The 18334-nt window shown below is 34.6% G+C and overlaps 1 protein-coding gene across 1 annotated transcript in view; it reads left to right on the forward strand.

Moving 5' to 3' along the window:
• LOC148956693 (gamma-aminobutyric acid receptor subunit rho-3-like) overlaps positions 1–16858 on the forward strand; it is a 98167-nt gene extending 81309 nt beyond the window's left edge. The window contains exons 6-8 of the mRNA XM_089086790.1: positions 484–609; positions 8723–9028; positions 16582–16858. Coding sequence (XP_088942916.1) covers positions 484–609; positions 8723–9028; positions 16582–16772 — 623 coding nt within the window. The 3' untranslated portion in view covers positions 16773–16858. The remainder of the gene's footprint in view (positions 1–483; positions 610–8722; positions 9029–16581) is intronic.
• Positions 16859–18334: the final 1476 nt, after the last annotated feature.

Consider the following 18334-nt stretch of genomic DNA (forward strand, 5'->3'; position numbering starts at 1 on the left):
CAGCGAAGCAAAACTGACACAAAAGCCTTTAGCAGACTCAAGATCGGGAGGGCAGAAGCACTCCTATTTGCAGCAATATCTGATCGTTTTAAGTTTAAATTATTATTGGGCTTTATTTATGCTCATTTTTGGTTTTAATTTGGTCTTTGCTTCTTTTGTTTGAAAAATAGCTTTTTTTGAAGAAGGTTTTTCCTAATTAACTTCTGATCACTTTATGACTTGTTAATATTATGATCATTTATTCCATTTTTTGTGATGTTCTACTTAAGAATTAAATTATCAGAATCTAATTTATATTGTAAGCTGTATAAGGGGATCTGGCTGTTGTCTTTGGCTGTATTAAACATGTATATTGTATAATTTTTGTTCACTTTGAAATCAAGCTTTAGAAAGGTTTTTGGACTACGCTTTTGATTCAGTAGCAATCTTTAAATACAAAATCTTTTTTTTAGACGTGCTCTAAGAATTTCCGCTTCTTTTCAGATTCATATGGAAACAATACTCTGACCTTCAAGTGGCTGGGGTACATGTATTCGCCATCATTATCATCAATCGATTTTAAAGCTCATTCTGCAATTCATGGGATTTCTATGAAGGACTACTCGAGAAGTAAGAACAATTGCATTTTTTGGATCTGAATAATAGTACAAATAGGATGAAATGAAATATATTTCTATTTTTGTACATTTTGTTTTCAGTTTTAGGTCTTATGATTTCACTGCTTCTTGAGTTTTTACATACTAAACAAACAGCATTGACAAGGACAATGCTAAAATTTCAATAAATTATTCTTTTCATAAATTATATCACATAGGCTACATACAGTAGTACGAAGTCGCGGAAGCCAAAGACCTACAGTCCCCTTAAGTCCTGCCAAAGCCCTAGGATCTTCCATCTTAATCTGGAAAATTTTGTCGTCATGGATAGAAGACAAACCAAAAGAAAGTTGGAAGGGGGGCTGTAGATGGGTAATTCCTTTCAAAGGCCCGAGATAATGATAGTGAGAACAATAATGCCAACGATGGCTTTTGTGCTCTTCAAGGAAAGCTCGCTTACAAAATAGATCACAACGACAAAAATGATAAGGATTGCATTTGAAATGAAGGAAATGGGTCCTAATATTGTCGTTCCTATTGTCGACAGAAGTGCAATGGCCATAATCATTGACTTCGTCATGAATACCTCAATAGACTAAAATATATCCATAGTTATCATAGTTATTGTCATTTTTATCAATGTTATTACTTTTATGTCGTTGGAATCATATTAATTATTATTATTATCATCGTCTTTGCCTTCTGCTTCGTATATATCACCGTTGGCGGAGTTGTCGTTAACCAAACACTTAGAAAACACCAATCCAAAGCTTTATCGACCAAGACTCCTTTCACCCTTATGATTGCGCCCCCATAAAAAATTTCTGATGAGTTGTCACCAACATATGTCAAATCCACGAATTTCTCATGTCTGGATCATGACAAGCTGACTTTTGCCTGGATTTAATTTTCTTTTGGTTACAATTGGACTGACTTGAGTTTTGCTCAAATCAGTTTGATTTGAGCTTTGCGCAACCAAAATATTTGCTTGGGTCTACTTTTAGTCGGGCCATTTAATAGATTACTATTAAGAATTTTTTTATTAATACAATAGTTATAAACTAATTTCTCCTTAAATTTTAAAATTGAATAGGTATCATTTACGATTAAAGACAGGCTAACCAATTATAAATAAAATCCAGAATCCTGACAGTCTTTTGCCAAAAGTATAGGTAGAGGAATGACAACTGAGTTTCTCACAAATGTGTCAACAGTTTTTGCTTCCATTTTGTGTGTTTTTATTACCGAGTTTGGATTCTATTCATCAGTTTCTGGTCGAGACCTCATCGTGAAAAATATTAGTAACTGCCATATTGAATCTTTCAAATTAACTACTCAATAATGAAAAGTGTGATTTTTAAAAGAGAAAAAGAATTCTATTGTTTTTTATTTATGTCATCCTAAACGAAAAGTAATTTGGTCTGAAAAGTTGGTTATTTAAGACCGTAAGCCTAATCCAGCCTTCAGACCGAAACCTAAGAACTCCACAGTTTACATGACAAGGCTTTAGACCAATCTACTTTCCTATCAGAAAAAAGTAAACAAAAACTCCACATTTATTTCGTTACTACCTCTTAATAACTCCCTTAATTTGGCAGGTGATGCTAGAAGTTTCCCATCGTTTTGTTTGAAAAGGAGGTCTAGAATTATTACTTCCTTGATCTGTCAAATTTGTAATTGGAGATTGAGGAGGTACACATAAGAAAGAGACAGTGGACACCAAGAACGATTCTGAAACAGATGTGAAAGTCTTTGCATTTTTATTGTTGTTTTGCTGTATTACACCACCTTGAAAGATATCATATAGTATATTATTCGTTTTCACTGATCTGGCATTCATTCTACAAATAAAGCTGTGCATCAATGAAGACTATTATAGACTTTCATTTTTATGCATTTGATTGTTTCGCTGTCAAGTTGTAAATTGAAAATTTTGGGGAAAATACATTTTTCAGCCAAATTGTAGGCAAATCTCATGTTAGTGAGAAATTATCTGACGTTGATAAAAACGCTCACTAGGCAAGCACCGGTCACTAGGGCTTTGAGCCTGCCAGGAGTGTTCATCCTTAAAGTGCAGGGATCAAATGAGCAGGGACTGGCACCTTCCGAGCTAATCATATTTTTTTATTGTTACTCGCTGTAACGCGGGAATAATCTGTGGGATCGGCTTTATTTCTTTGGAAGTCCATGATCTTATTATTTCTTTGTCCATAATCACAACTGTATTTTCCTGAAAAGAGACAATAACATGTGAATTACAAGAGCAAACAAAGGAAACACAGCTGTGATTATGGACTCCGCAGATTATTATAATAAAGCAAATGCACTTTTAATTGATAAAAAATACTTACAAAGGAACAAAAGCTAATCTACCCAATAAATACACAAAGTGATTGAGAAAATAAATTGAAATTTTATAAGAAAATAGACTAAATACGCCTCAAATTTACATATTCTTAGCACTGAGGACGACTAGGCGTACGTCCTTGTCGAAATATTTGCTTATTTTCACTTCATATTGTTCCACTGGTTGACATTACACTCGTTTTTCTTTGTTATTTTATTTTCTTCATTTACCATATTTTTCTCTTCTTTGCTTCATACGTAAGGGCTAAACTATTCGCCCCAAGGTGTCACAATCTGTGTCACCAATAATATATCTTTAACTATCTCTTTGGAGGGGAACAGAGCCTCCTGTTAGTGTTGTAATGATGGTATATCTCGAAAACTCCTTTCCTACCCCGCTAGGCTTTGGGGATAAATCTCATACGGTGGTAGAAAATAACTCACTTTTTTTTAAACGTAAACTACGAAAAAAACTTAAAACATTAACATGGAAACAAAGACTCTGAAGTCTATAAACGAACTCTGAGATCTTAAAGTGACCTCAAACAAAATCACTATTTTCATAAAAGAAAGGTTTTGTTGGGGTGGACCCTAGAATGGCACGAACTAATCCAATAAATAAGAGCTAAAATCGACTGACTTTTTGACATAATATTATCTTTCAATGACCAAGATCAGCCGGACAGAAATATATTTTAACCAAAACTTTACTTATGTGAAACGACTGCCTTAGAAGCGAAACATAGCCTGTATATTCAATTTATACTATAATCAAATCTAATAAAAAAACAGGTCATTTATCTAAAAGTAAAAAGAGGCAGAGCCCCAACATTTGGTTCACCTGATATTGATTCAAGTAATTTAATGAAGCCAAGATTCTGCCAAAATCTATATATCTATTTTTTGTTCTAACTTTATCAATATTTTATTGACGAATTTTTGGAATTAGTTAGTTTCTTTTATTATTTATTAACATTATTTTTCGTTGAAGACAGATGTTAGTCATAAAGCCAAAATTTTCGCTTAGGTAGTATACAGTATTTTATTCACTTTCGTCAGACACTTCTTCAATAGTCTTCTTATATTTTGTTTATTGCCAACGAGTCGCAAATGTCAGGTAAACTATACCGGATATTTTTATTCCTGTTTTGAATTTTATTTAGCACAGTGTTGAAAGCAGACTTGATAGCAGTATGGTTGTTATTCCCAAATTTTTATAAATTTGAGGATGGTTTGGAAGCTATATACAGCTTTTCAAAAATTACTTCATTTTGAGGAGACGCAACGATGGCAAGAATTCAACACTAAGTCAAGCTCAGCTTCAGATATCAAAGCAGGGATTAACTGATCTAGTGCATAGAAAATAAGTTTAACAATTTTCTTTATCATATCATTCTCTGAAGTTCCTGCAATTCCAAATTCAGAGTTTGCATCTCGTAAAATTAAAATCAGCTACCGCCTTTATCAGGTGAAGGTCCTAAATAGTGCTTCCTACCCAAATGCAAAATTTCCATTGACAAAGCAAACCAAAATCTACCAATATGAGCACCATCAAATCGTCATTTTTGGTACTTAAGAAGGGGTCACCTGGCCTAATTGATCCTAATCTACGTTAATATAAGTTTGATTCACTTCTTATTCAGGGTGGATTTTGTTCGGTGAAGCCTTCTCATGACAATTCGTGACATTGGCTTGTCGTTACTAGTTAAAGAACTTCATCCGAGTCAATTACTGCCACATCCTCGTCGAAAATTCAGTTTGTATCCTTCTGACTTTTGAAATTCTGTTCGAAAGATTCAGAATTTTCTATTTTCTGTTCATGTGTGTTTGACTTTTTGAAAATTCCGTTCAATCGTTTCTGATTAATTAAAAGTTTTGCTGTTATGTTTTTAGTACTTTCTATTTAAGTCTCTTGGACTTTTTGAACATTTGGCTTGTGTGTTTCTCACTTGAAAATTCTGTGTGTTTCGACACAGAATTTGAATTCTTGAAAAAGTGTGTTTTGACATTTTGTATCTTCTGTTCACTGTTGGATTATACTCACGTGTTTTGAAGATGTTTCAAAAACCCTCTTTTTATGTTTTTAAAACCTAACATGGAGATATTTAACCCAGGTTATTTTGAAAATATGATATTTTGAAAATTCTGTTTGTGTGTTTTTGAGTTTTTCCATTTTTTATTCGCACGTTTCCAACTTTTTGAAAATTCTGTTCACTCTTTTCTCGCTTTATGAAAGTTCTATTCACATGCTTCTGATTTTTTCAAGTTTCTGTTCACACGTTTGACTTTTTTTTTAATTCTGTTCACATGTTTATGACTCTTGAAAATTCTATTTGCATGTTTCTGAATTTTTCAACTTTCTTTCTGAGAGTTTGAAAATAAGGTTCGTGTAATTCTTATTTTGAAAATTCAGTTCGTGTTTTCGACTTTTTAAGTATCTTTTTATATGTTTCTGAGATTTTTGAAAGTTTGATTGGCATGTTTTTGCAAATTTTTGTAAGCATGTTTTTACTTTTGAAAATTTTATCCACCATTTGATTATGTTTGTTTATTTCTCTGACATTTTGAAAAATCTATTAGTATGTTTCTGATTTTTCAAGCTACGTTCTTCGTGTGTGACTTTTTTGAAAATATTTTCCATGTTTCTGACTTTTTGAATTTGTTAGTGTGTTTTGATTTTTTTAAGATTCTCTTTGTGTGTTTCTGACTTTCCTAAGTTATGTTCTTGTGTTTCTGACATTTTGAAAATTCATATGTTTCTGACTTTTTGAAAATTCTGGTCATGTGTGTCTTACTTTTTAAGAATATTGTAAGTGTTTATTTAATTTTTCAAAAATTTCTTCGTCTGCTTCTGACTTTGAAAAAAATTCTCTCTGACTGGTTTTGTAAGCATGTTTTGAATTTGGAAAATTCCCATGTTTCTGATTATGTATGTTTCTGACGCTCTTCGTATGTTTCTGACTTCTTAAGTTTTTGTTCACAATTTTTTTACTTTTATGAAAATTTGATTCGCGTGTTTCTCCCTTTTTAAAAATTTTGACTGTTTGAAAATTCTCTTCGTTGTAAACAGTTTGTTTAGTAGTCCAAAGTTATAAAAAGTGACTAAATCCTAGAAGATGGCTCCAATTCACATCATCCTTTCATAAGCAGAGTGTGTGTGTGTGTGTGTGTGTGTGTGTGTGTGTGTGTGTGTGTGTGTGTGTGTGTGTGTGTGTGTGTGTGTGTGTGTGTGTGTGTGTGTGTGTGTGTGTGTGTGTGTGTGTGTGTGTGTGTGTGTGTGTGTGTGTGTGTGTGTGTGTGTGTGTGTGTGTGTGTGTGTGTGTGTGTGTGTGTGTGTGTGTGTGTGTGTGTGTGTGTGTGTGTGTGTGTGTGTGTGTGTGTGTGTGTGTGTGTGTGTGTGTGTGTGTGTGTGTGTGTGTGTGTGTGTGTGTGTGTGTGTGTGTGTGTGTGTGTGTGTGTGTGTGTGTGTGTGTGTGTGTGTGTGTGTGTGTGTGTGTGTGTGTGTGTGTGTGTGTGTGTGTGTGTGTGTGTGTGTGTGTGTGTGTGTGTGTGTGTGTGTGTGTGTGTGTGTGTGTGTGTGTGTGTGTGTGTGTGTGTGTGTGTGTGTGTGTGTGTGTGTGTGTGTGTGTGTGTGTGTGTGTGTGTGTGTGTGTGTGTGTGTGTGTGTGTGTGTGTGTGTGTGTGTGTGTGTGTGTGTGTGTGTGTGTGTGTGTGTGTGTGTGTGTGTGTGTGTGTGTGTGTGTGTGTGTGTGTGTGTGTGTGTGTGTGTGTGTGTGTGTGTGTGTGTGTGTGTGTGTGTGTGTGTGTGTTTAAGATAAATCAAAATGCACTTTGTTAACGCTAATTCCCAATAAGGCGTCTCAGCAGTATCCCAAGAACAACAGAGGTGTTCAAACTTTCGGGGCCACTTCTGCTCTTAAACTTTAACCAAATTAAAATAGCGTAAGTGTATCCAAGCTATCGAAGAAAGTAAACAGATTTTTTTTTGCGAATGATATCAAGTTTTCTAATTCAGGTCAACTAGAGGATGTGTGAAACTAGATTAAACACTACTATTTGTGTCCAGGTTTTTAAAACGGTGTGTGTTGTTAAAAATTGCTGAAAATTTTTCTCCAGCATACAAATAGCAGGCCAAAAAATAAAGTCTTATAAAAACGAAAAAATTTAAAGTATTATTTTCTTTTCCCTTTTTCCTTATGTTAATACGAAACGAACAGATATTAATTAAAAAAAACTTTTTCCACAAAATAAGTTTGTCAAAGAAAAGTAAAGAACTCGATTGAACCAAAAATGAGCAAAAATAAAATCAAGTAATCTACCAAGCGTGGAACTACCAAAAATCAGCATCGATAAATAAATTAAACGCAAAACGAACAGGAATTACAATAAATAACCGTGTCAAACTCAAAACGTTCAGAAATTAACATGAGTAGGGCTCAAAACCCCTATGCCTTCATAAGGCCAGAACATATTTTGCACTTAACTAAAAAAAAATACAAATAAATGTGCAGTGTCAGTTTAATTTACATTTACTGATATTTAGTAATCAAAATGTTAATATTATTTGATTTATTAAAGTTACAAAAGTAAAAACATTTATTTGTATTTTTTCAGTAAAGAACAAATTATGTTCTGGCCTTGGGAAGGCATAGGGGTTATGAGCCCTACTCATGTTAATTTCTGCTGGTTTTCAGTTTGACTCGGTTATTTATTGTAATTTCTGTTAGTTTTACTTATAGTTACCACGTTACAACGACCCGTTTCCAGGAACTCACAAATTCTTACAAAGTTAAAAATAGTGGACCCGCAGTTTCAGTTGTCAGACGAATCGCAGAATGTATTCTTAAGATTTAATTTCTCCAAAATGAATAGGTGCGATTATTCAAGCAAATATTTATTTTATTCACCTCCGTGACTTTTTGTGCTGTTTTTGGTCATTTATGTGTTGTTTTTTTCGTCAACTTTTTATTATACTTCGTCTTAATGGTTGTTTTTTATCGTGGGTCCCTAAATGAACAAATAACAGGTAACAGCCTCTTCAGAGCACTTTTATATGAGAGTCAGCTTGTTTAGGATGCTCACAAAAGAGTATACGTTTTTTTTATTCTAAGCCTATTGAGTTAAGTAACTATACATCATTATCTAAAAATTGCACTCAGTATGATTTATTATAAAATTCCAAATTGTATGCATAGTGTTATAAGTATACCCTGTTTGTCTCAAGACTGACAGATTGAGTTGAACCTTTCAGGGACAGTATATTTTTTGATTAGAAGGTGGGGGTCCTTGCAAAAGTGTTAAATAAGTGAGTTTGTCTTAATCTCTGGCTAGTATTATATAAATAGGTGCCATTGATAATTGTTATTACTTGGGACCCGTCAGAAGCATACCATCGGTCATTATAGGTTATAACTATTATAAGTTTTGGTTTTAAAAACAATTAAAAACATAACATACACTTTGTTTATTACAGGGTCTGTGTCAAGACAAATTTTGTTCCTACTTCAATAAAATTTAATTTGAAACAATCATTTAAAAAACCACTTTTTAGATAAAATACTGGGACAATACGGAAGGCCAAGGAGGCTTATGCATCGATAACCACGTTTTCCTGCAAAAACTTGCTTTTCCACGTTAATAACGGGGCTCAGAATACGATGTTTCTAAGAAATGGATAGGAACTGTGGGTCTAAGGGAAGAGGAAAAAAGGATATTTCCTGAATATTGTATCCCCGCACAAATAATCAGTCTTTATGTTTATCCGTAATGTTCTCTTACAGTGTCTATCGATCCAGAAGACTCGCTGTTTCAAATAGCTTGGCTAGAGCTGAAACTCAGAAAATCCCTCCTAATTGCTTTGATTTCTATATACATCCCCGCTCTCATGATTGTGATGGCTTCATGGCTAGCCTTCCTTCTGCCGGATTCAGAAACTGCTGCTAAACTAGGCATAGGAATAACGTCTCTTTTATCACTCATCACATTGACATCATACGCAGATTCTAAATTGCCTAAAGTGTCATACTTTCGGGGACATGATCTCTTCTTTGGATTTTCTTTTGCAATGATGTTCTCTTCGTCTGTTGGTAAGTTTCGGCATAGAGCATGAATCTATACTGAAAAAATATATATAAAAAATTTATTGCATGGTCTGTATGGTGGTGAACGTCAAGTAAAGAATTATTTTTGTCCAAGGTAACAGAATATCTACAAAACATCAGTGTGTAAAAAATACATAAGTTAAAAAGTTGTGTTTATTCAAAGCATTAAGCCTCACTTATTTTTTTCTATTTCAGTAATATTTATAGCATTACGAAATTTGGATGGTTTTCCTGGAATATTTTTTTTTTAGTTGAGGTGTTCAAGTATAAGCTTCCATACTTCTAAAAAATAGACATATTTAAGCAGGCTAAACTGTTGAACTTAATATTATCTATTGTTTTCACCAAAGTAAAAAAAAAAACACTTATGCGTGAATTGTCAGAAATTGACTCCTTTATTCATAGTAGTAGTAGTAAGTAGTGTAGGCTTTTAAGGTCCCATGACAGCCCTCCAAAGCAACCAGTTTCAGATCCCTAGCAACCAGCAAGTATTATAGATTATTGATCTATTGCGCACATATTGTTGTTACGAACTAGGAGATTGTTTACCTATGCAAATTTATTGAGGAGGGCGTAATCTCACCGGACTCGTTTCGATAAAGCTTATGGGCCGCAAGTCAAGCTGAGAACCCCCAGATGAAACTGGAAATTACGTATTGCACACTTAGGTGTTACATAAGCTTTAGAAGGTGTTAATTATTATTTTTTTAGTTTTTTTCTTCAAGACATCTTCTTCGAGATGTTTTTTTCAAGATATTTTTTATGTTCAATACATTTTTTCTTCAAGAAATTTTCTTTTTTTTTCTTTCTTCAAGATATTTTTCAAGGTTTTTTCTTCAAGGCGTTTTTTTCCTCAAGATGTTTCATCAAGGCATTTCCCAATCCGCTTATGCAAGACGTGTTTTGATTCAGAGAACCTTTATAATTTTTCATCAAAGATTTTGTTTGGTTTAGGAATCTAGCATAAGACCATGTATTTCCCAATGGAGTGACGCCTTAGTCAGCTGAACCAACAAGCAATTGCTGTTATTAAGTTCTTGGAAATATGTTCCATGCAATAGGCTTCTTGATCTTAATGACAATTCCCCTCTTTCTTCGTAAGCTATGGATCGTGTGTTTCTATCTCCGGCAAATAGTTCCTACTGGAGGGAGAAAACAATTACTAGAAATAGGTTTAGGGGATATTATTGTCTTACATTTAACCAACACGTTGGTGTTGTATCATAGTTAATTTTTGACCTAAGCCATACCCTAGTAACCAATTCCAACGGAGACCTAGCAACCAACAAGTATTATTGATTATTGAACTATTGCGCACACGTGATGGTTACATAATAGTTAAGTGTTTACCTATGCCAAGCTATAGCAACCAGTTCCATGCTATTGTTTATTTGGTCTAGTGCCCACACGTTCTTTTAAAATTCAAGGGAACCATGGGAACGTACTATGATTATTCGCAAAAACCTGTCAACGATTATTTTTAAAGCGATAGCGTAAGATGAGTTTTTGATTCGTAATTATATTTTATTACGAACGTAAGCCCTAATTGGAATTTCTTATGGGAATAACTCATCGAAGCAAATGATGAAACCATTTGATGGAATAACAAGAAATGAATTATCATTCATGGGCCATGACTGCTCTTGGCACGTGACATTCTTTGCTTCTTGCATAATTCAAGCAAGAATCGATTTTTTGTCACACACATCAATTTTTTTAGCAAACACAACTCATTTTGTAGCATGCATTTCATTATTTTCGTTTCGTTTTCAGCAAAACCACAGTTTGAAGTATTGATTTGCGTATTATTTTCTATGTAAAAATATCAACACACTTCACGTCTCCGTACTCCGTCTCCGTACTTGACGTCTTCACGTCTCACTTCACGTCGCCAATGAACTGGATGAAGGTTTTAGAAGTCATTCCTGAAAATTCTGTACCATGAGCTACTGGGGCAGAACCCTCGAATCGAAGCACTACAAAGTAAGAACTAGAAAAACACAGCCTATTCATCTGGTAGATGAGAAAAGGTGAACCAGATTGCTGGTATAGCTGGAATCCAAGGTATACTTGTAAAGGAGCAAGCAAAGATCGGGGACGGCAAGCCTGCATTATTGCTTGACCGATTAAACCTACCAGTAGGTAGTGAATCTTCAGCAAACAGCAAAAGAGACGCACCACGGAATAGGATATTAAACTCACGTCAAAACAGTGTTAGAGGGTTTTTAAAACAGAGTTGATAGACCTTTCCTCTCCAAGTTCTGTAGAGCCATCTGACTATCTTTTCATTTTAGAGGATGTCTTGATTTCACCCTCTTTTTCCCTTGTAACTGGAAAACTGGGAAAAAGGTGAATGACAGAGCAATCAAAATAACATATTCATTCTTCTCGCACTGGGAAACCCCAGAAAACAAGTCTTGTAGACTGCTGTACAGGATCTTTATTTACCCCCTCTTTTCCTCTGTAAGTGGGGAAACGGATATAAACACTAATTCTGAAATTAATTTTCTTTGACGCCATGCATACAGATTTATTTATCCGTTGACTTGTTTAGAAATGGATCGCGGATTGCCATTTTATGTGACACTCTTCCGTCCAAAATTTTATGTAATAGCCCTTTCAAAAAAACTTTAAAAATTTCGTTGAAAATCAAATTGGAACTTTAACTCAAAATATTTTATTATCAAACGCTCGGCTACTTGAAAAGAGCATTATAAATTTTGATTTCTAATCAAAAATGCCCTTTCTCGACCTTCCAGGATCACTGATTCAAAATGACAATTCCTGAAAAAAAACATTACACATTTTTTTATATAAGAAACCTCTTGAAACCTCTATAATATGGTTCCAGATATGCTTTATCTGATGGTTTGACGTTTTGGGGGTGTTTCCCCCTTTTCCGAAAATTGAATAAATTTTCTCAGGTCAATAACTTTTGACAGGTAGCATCAAACTTATTGAACTTTATATATTTTGGATCACCATAAAATCTTATTATTTTGATTTATCTCTTGTTGTTAGAACTCTGTTTTATTGCTATTGAGCCGTGTTGCTCCTTACTTACAGTTCGTTACCATGAACTGTTTCATTACGTTTGAAAAATTTGTTTGGTGAGTGGATCAGTTGGACACTATAATTACGCTAACAAATAAAATAAAAAGAAATTTTTGGGGATTTGAAGAAAATCCCAGCAGAGTGTTAGCCTAACTTAAGTAGGGAAATCTCTATGACAAGGGCAGCTAAGAAACAATAATTAAGACGTAATGCATAGTAATAACACACATGTACAAATTCATTTGTTTTCAGCATTTCATAATGTTTTTAGTGCGAATCAGACAGTTGATTTTTTAAAATTTGATTTTTTGTAGCGAACCATAAATGGGAAAGGGATTCCCTGGTATAATTTGAAAAACAGTCAAAAACTACATAAAAACGAGTTTTTTCAGTTGAAAGTAAGTAGCGACATTAAAACTTTAAACTAACATAAATTATTACGTGTACGATGGCATGCTACTCCTTCCTCAACCCTCATTCTTTAAGCTAAAATTTGATTTTTTTTTTTGTTTCTCGATTCCTTATGAAAGAGTACAAAAACACAAGGGCCGCTGATTTTGAGTGGAAAGTATTTTTGAAGAGTTTCAACATTTTATTGTAAAGACCAGTTGAGGAAGGGGAATCCCCTCATATGCATAATAAATAATGTTTTTAGAGTTTTAATATTGCTCCTTGCTTTCAGTTGAAAAACCTGTCTTTTTTATTTAATCATAGGCAACGCTTTAGAGTGGCCTATAGTAAAGAACCGTAAGGCTTTAATGTTTTACTATTATTGTTTTCCCAAGAGGCACTTCATATGGAAGGGATGGTCATATAAACTTCACAGAGGGTTAATTTGATTGGAAATCAGAAGTTCTAGTGCTACTTCTTAAGTGGCACAAGTGATCGGAGGACAAACCCCCTCCCTCACCCTTCGCCCTATTTTCCCCAATTACATAGAACTAAATTTTGAGATGGCAATTTTGTTGAAAACATTCCAGAGGTCAAATAACTATGCCTCCGGGGTTGAAAATACCATCCATAGTCTCTGGGGCTAGGGTTATAAATTATGCAAGTTTCCCATATAAGATTTTCATGGACCTTTCAACGTTACCACTCCGTATTTCTAGGAGACTTCAATTTAATACCTTAGCTGTTTCTGAGATTTTACACATATAGCATTTTAACAACCGTGAGGCACATAGTTTCTTTGTATTTATTTCAAAATTCCACAAATCATTTTATGACGTTTTAACTTAATACACTTAATCGTTCCTGAGATACTGTACATATTGTCTTTTGATACTTCGGACGCACAGCGTGTTTTTGATTTAGTTCAATATCCCCCTTGAATTTCCATGAAAGTTTCATTTTAATACCAATAGTTTTTACTTATCAGAATGCCAATTAATACCAATTTAATACCAATAGTATTTCAATATCCCCCTTGAAATCCCCTAAAATTTTTGACTTATTGCTCCTAGCTGTTCCTGAGATATTACAAATATGTTTTTTGACAACATTGATGCACCTTGCGACCTTGGTTCTGTTCAGCATCCTCCTGACTATTTCCTAACAGTTCAGATTGATACCCATAAATGTTCCTGAGAAATTGCACATATACCCTTTTGACAAACTGGATGCGAAAAGTGGCTTATGCTTTAGCTGAATATCTCTCCAACTTTTGCAGAAAGGTTCAAATTTTTACCTTTAGCTGCTCCTGAGTTATTGGATATAAATTATTTTGACAAAAACGATGTACTTAGCGTCTTTTGATTTAGTTCAACATTGCCCTTGAAATTTCCTGAAAATGTCAACTTAGTACACTTGGTCATTCTATGGACATTACAAATGCGGCTTTTTTATATCTTCAATGCGTATAGCGTCACGATTTTGCTCACCAAGTTTCAGCTTAATATTCTTAGAAGTTCTTAAGATATTCCAGATACCCTTTTTGACATTTTTGACGTACATAGTGCTTTACTTGTTTGTTCAGTAAATTTCAACTCAATATCCTTAGAAGTTTCTGTGATATTGCAGATATGTCTTTTTGATATCCTAGTTACGCAAGTGTCTTTTGATCAGAGATGATTTAGATCCCATTCAGTAATTCCATGAACTCGAAGATATGAAAAAAATAATTCAACATCGAAACATATCCTTAAAGAAGCTTCTAGATGTGTTAGAAATAATTGTAAAATATAGAAATGAAGAAACTTAAGGGTTGTCTATCAAATATTATTAGCGACTGCAGTGTCAATACCCAGTAATGAGCGGTCGTTTACCTTAGATGTTAGATCCTCCAGAGCCAGGAATTGTACATCGGGTGTCTTCAAAGCCTCGCCAGACATCACAGAATAGAACTGCAGCCATGACGTCCTCCCATTGTGGTTGAAGAGACATCTTCCTCTACTCAGATCTTGTTCATACTACCATCACAAGGTGTGTCTAGGTCTTTCTCTTTTGTGCCTCCCTTCAGAGCATCACTAATGAAATCCACATGGGAATCGATAATCCTGCCTACGAAGAATATGACCAACCTCCTACGTTTTTAGAAGGTCAGTAACTAATAGTTGACTTGTTCGCTGACAACTTTCAATGTTCGTGACCTTTACCTGCCACGATATGTTCAGTATTCTTCTAAGGCAAATGTTTTTATAGGCTAGGACGCATTTCTCCAGTTGGACATTTAGCTTCAACATTCACTTGGATAGAGCAGAATGGACACTTCATTGCTATTCTTGAGGTGGAGCTTCAAACGCAAAGAGTATTTCCTACTGCGCCAGATTGGTTACAACCTATTAAAAGCCAATGTAGCTTGTCCAATACTCCTCTTGATTTTGATGGCTATTTCATCATTATAATCAATCCAACTCCGAGGTACTTAAGATGTAGCCATGATCTTTATCCTACTGACATTCACTGTAAACCCCACTTTTTTGGTCTTTCATCTATGGTCTCGAGTAGCAGCTGCAATCTCTGTTTCGGATCTTCAAGAAGAACAACGTTGTTAGCAAATTCCAGGTCCAAAAGATTGGACCTGTCGGCCAAAACAATAACAAACAGGAATGGGGATGGGACACATCCCTGTTTGACACCATACATTATTTCTAAGAGAAGAGTATCCCAATATTCTCTGCGCACACAACATTCATTATCTTCATAGAGTGCGATTATCATCTTGAATACCTTATCAGGTACTCCGTAGTAATTCAAAATCTTCCCTAAATTCTTTTGATCGATGGAATTGAATGCCTTTTCAAAAACAATGAAGAGTATGTATATTTTGTTTTTTCCCTTTTCCTTGAATGCCAAACCATTATTTTAAGCATGAAAATACGATCAGAGTAATACTTTACAAGTCGACAGCCGTTTTGCTCTTCCCTGAAGAGTTAGTCTAAGACTGTTCCTAAGTGTTGTAATATGACTGTGGCTAGTATTTTACAAGGGATAGACGTTAAGTTGATGCCACTCCAGTTGTCACAGATTAGCTCAACGCCCTTCTTGAAGAGTTTTACCAGTATACCCCTGGTCCAATCTTTTGGGAATTTTTGTTATTCCGGATGACCAGAAAGAGAGTTATGCTGGCTCAAAGGCGTGTCTTCATTATCTCTGCAATGGTCCCATCGATTCCAGATACATGTTCTTTTTTCAACTTTTTCACATATGTTGTTACTTTTTTGGTGCTTGGAAATCAGTACTTCCGTCACTTAGTAAGAAACGTCAGATCTACTATGGGCAAGAAGCAACTAAACGATTTATCGTTCATGAGCATAGAAAAAAAATTTAGAAGCAATCTATTGGGATGAGATATTGATAATTTGGCAGAGGCTAAAGCAAGAAAAGTCAGATTTGAATAAATGGAACTAAGAGTGGTGCTAAGAGAAATGAAAGAATTAATAATTCTCAAATAACAAGAAAATATTAACATCCTTAATAGCAGAAGAATGAGGAACGAGGGGCAGAAAAAATTATATTATAAACAATGGGCAACTTACATAACTTACAGACTTTTCCCAAAGTGCTGTTTGGTTTTAATCATCCCCGAAGGAATAGTTATTGGGCCTGTTCACTTTCTTTTTAACAAAATGTCTATTCTAAAATTGTGTTCAGGTGTCTTTGGGAATGTAGAGTAGCTTCAAGGGGAATGAAGGATGGTTGTTTTCAAATGAGTTTCAAAACTTAAAAAGGGAAGGATCTTTTCAGATCCTATCGAAAGAGCCCCCTCCATAGTTTCTCTGCAAAAACTTCTTCCATATGAAGTCACTTGGTGAACAAAAATAGCAACAATGGTTTGAAGTCATATTGCCTTTTACTTAGGCAGTAATATTGCGTTGTATACGATATAAATATGTTGGGTGAGCTAATCTACTATTTACAAAAACTAATCACACTAAATAATTTTGTAGTTATTTTTAGGAGTTTGTCTCAAAATTCTATACGAGATATTAGAAACATAGGCTCTCACTTTATAGCCTATTGTGCTAATGCCTGTTTTTTTTTAGTCCATGTCCGAAGGAAGTTCACAATCTTGCCGAGGAGCGATGTGCTTGACCCGTCAAAAGTTTCTGAAACGAAATGCAAGTTACGAGTTAGAAGTTTTTCGACTGTTTCAATGTTTGTGTTTTCATTACTTATTTTTAATATTCTTTATTGGCCAGTTGTCATATCTATGTCGCAGTACGCTTCAGATTGAATCCAACTGCTACTAGTTCTTTGAAAGTTCCTTAGATGTATACGGTTTATGTTCCTCGTTCCAATTTTGGTGTGTTATTTTCTACAGTCCAATGTTTTAATGTTTCAACGTTTGGCAACAGATTAGCTATTATTTGATGGTTTAAAAGGGGTTTTGTAAAACTACCGAAATTCTTGATTTTAAATTTGTTTCAAGTTTACTTTTGCCTGAAAATGCGTTGAAAAGGTTTTAGTAACATATGAAAAAGAAAAATTTTCGTGTTTTTTAACCAAATTTAACCAAAATGAAACCCAACATTTCAATTACTGACGTTTTCCAATATTAAAGAATAATCAGGAAGTTGTAGTTTTACAGTGTACCCGATTAAAAAGATATGTGCAACTTATCAAAATAAATGTTATTAAGGAAATAAGTTTAAATATATGTAAAAGAGGAAAGGCAAAAATAACATAGCTGCAAAAGTAATGTCAGTTTTTGGACGACTAACTAAGTACTTACAAAAAAAAATTAATGAATAAATAAAATGCCTAGACAAGGAAACATTACCACTGAAAAAGATGAACACTTAAGATTTTCTAAAAAGAGATTGAAATACCAAAAATTTTTTTTAGGTTGGGATATTTATATTTGTAGGTGAAGATTTGTTAGAAAAATACTACTCCTGGGTAATGCTCTCCTTTTTACTTTTTTGCATAGGAAAGTGAATGATATGGTTAATATATAAAAACCAACCTGCATTGGCCTAAATTTTTCAATATCTTCTATATTCATTATTAAGACTTTCCTATGCTGCCTAATAGTGTCATGTAAACTTATTCATAGTAAAATATTGCCGCAACAATCGGAGGGCCATTTTCCCTCTTACTATCCATATTCTATTCTTAGTTCAATTTTTTTATCTCCAATGAAGGGGTGTTCGAGGTCAAATCTTCTCTATATCATAGGCAGCGCGCCAGCGCTACATAAGTAAAGAACGATGTAGGTACAATGTGCTGTTTTTTTTTTTTTCTCCATACCCGGGCACTTTGTATCGAAGGAGTCATCGTAGAAACTTCGAAAAGGGCTCATTCGATTGCAAATTGGAGTGGCTAGAGCCCTATTCAATAGTCGAAAGTGATTGGAGGGCAACTACCCTCCCTCCTCCACGCCCTTCATTCCTCCAAATACGTCCAATCAAAATTTTGAGATAGCCATTTTGTTCAGCGTAGTTGATTTCCACATAGAAAATATCTTTTTGAGGAAGACACTCCCCCACAACCCACGGGCCAAGGGTTTTAAGTTATGCCCTGAGGGCATATAAGGTTTTTATAGAAGGCGTTGTCGTAAAAACTTCAAAAAAGGCTCATTCGATTGGAAATTCAAAGGGCTAGTGCCCTTTTTAATAGCCGAAAGTGATTGGAGGGCAACTAGCCAACCCCCCCCCCACCCCTGCCGATCATTCCCCCAAATACTTCCAATCAAAATTTTGAGATTGCTATTTTGTTCAGCGTAGTTGATTTCCAGATAAAAAATATTTTTTTGAGGAGGACACTCCCCCACAACCCTCAGGGCAAGCGTTTTAA

The sequence above is a fragment of the Artemia sp. Qi Xiang Cuo genome, chromosome 1 (genome assembly GCF_049724085.1).
Source record: "Artemia sp. Qi Xiang Cuo chromosome 1, ASM4972408v1, whole genome shotgun sequence".
NCBI classification, from domain to species: Eukaryota; Metazoa; Arthropoda; class Branchiopoda; order Anostraca; family Artemiidae; genus Artemia; species Artemia sp. Qi Xiang Cuo.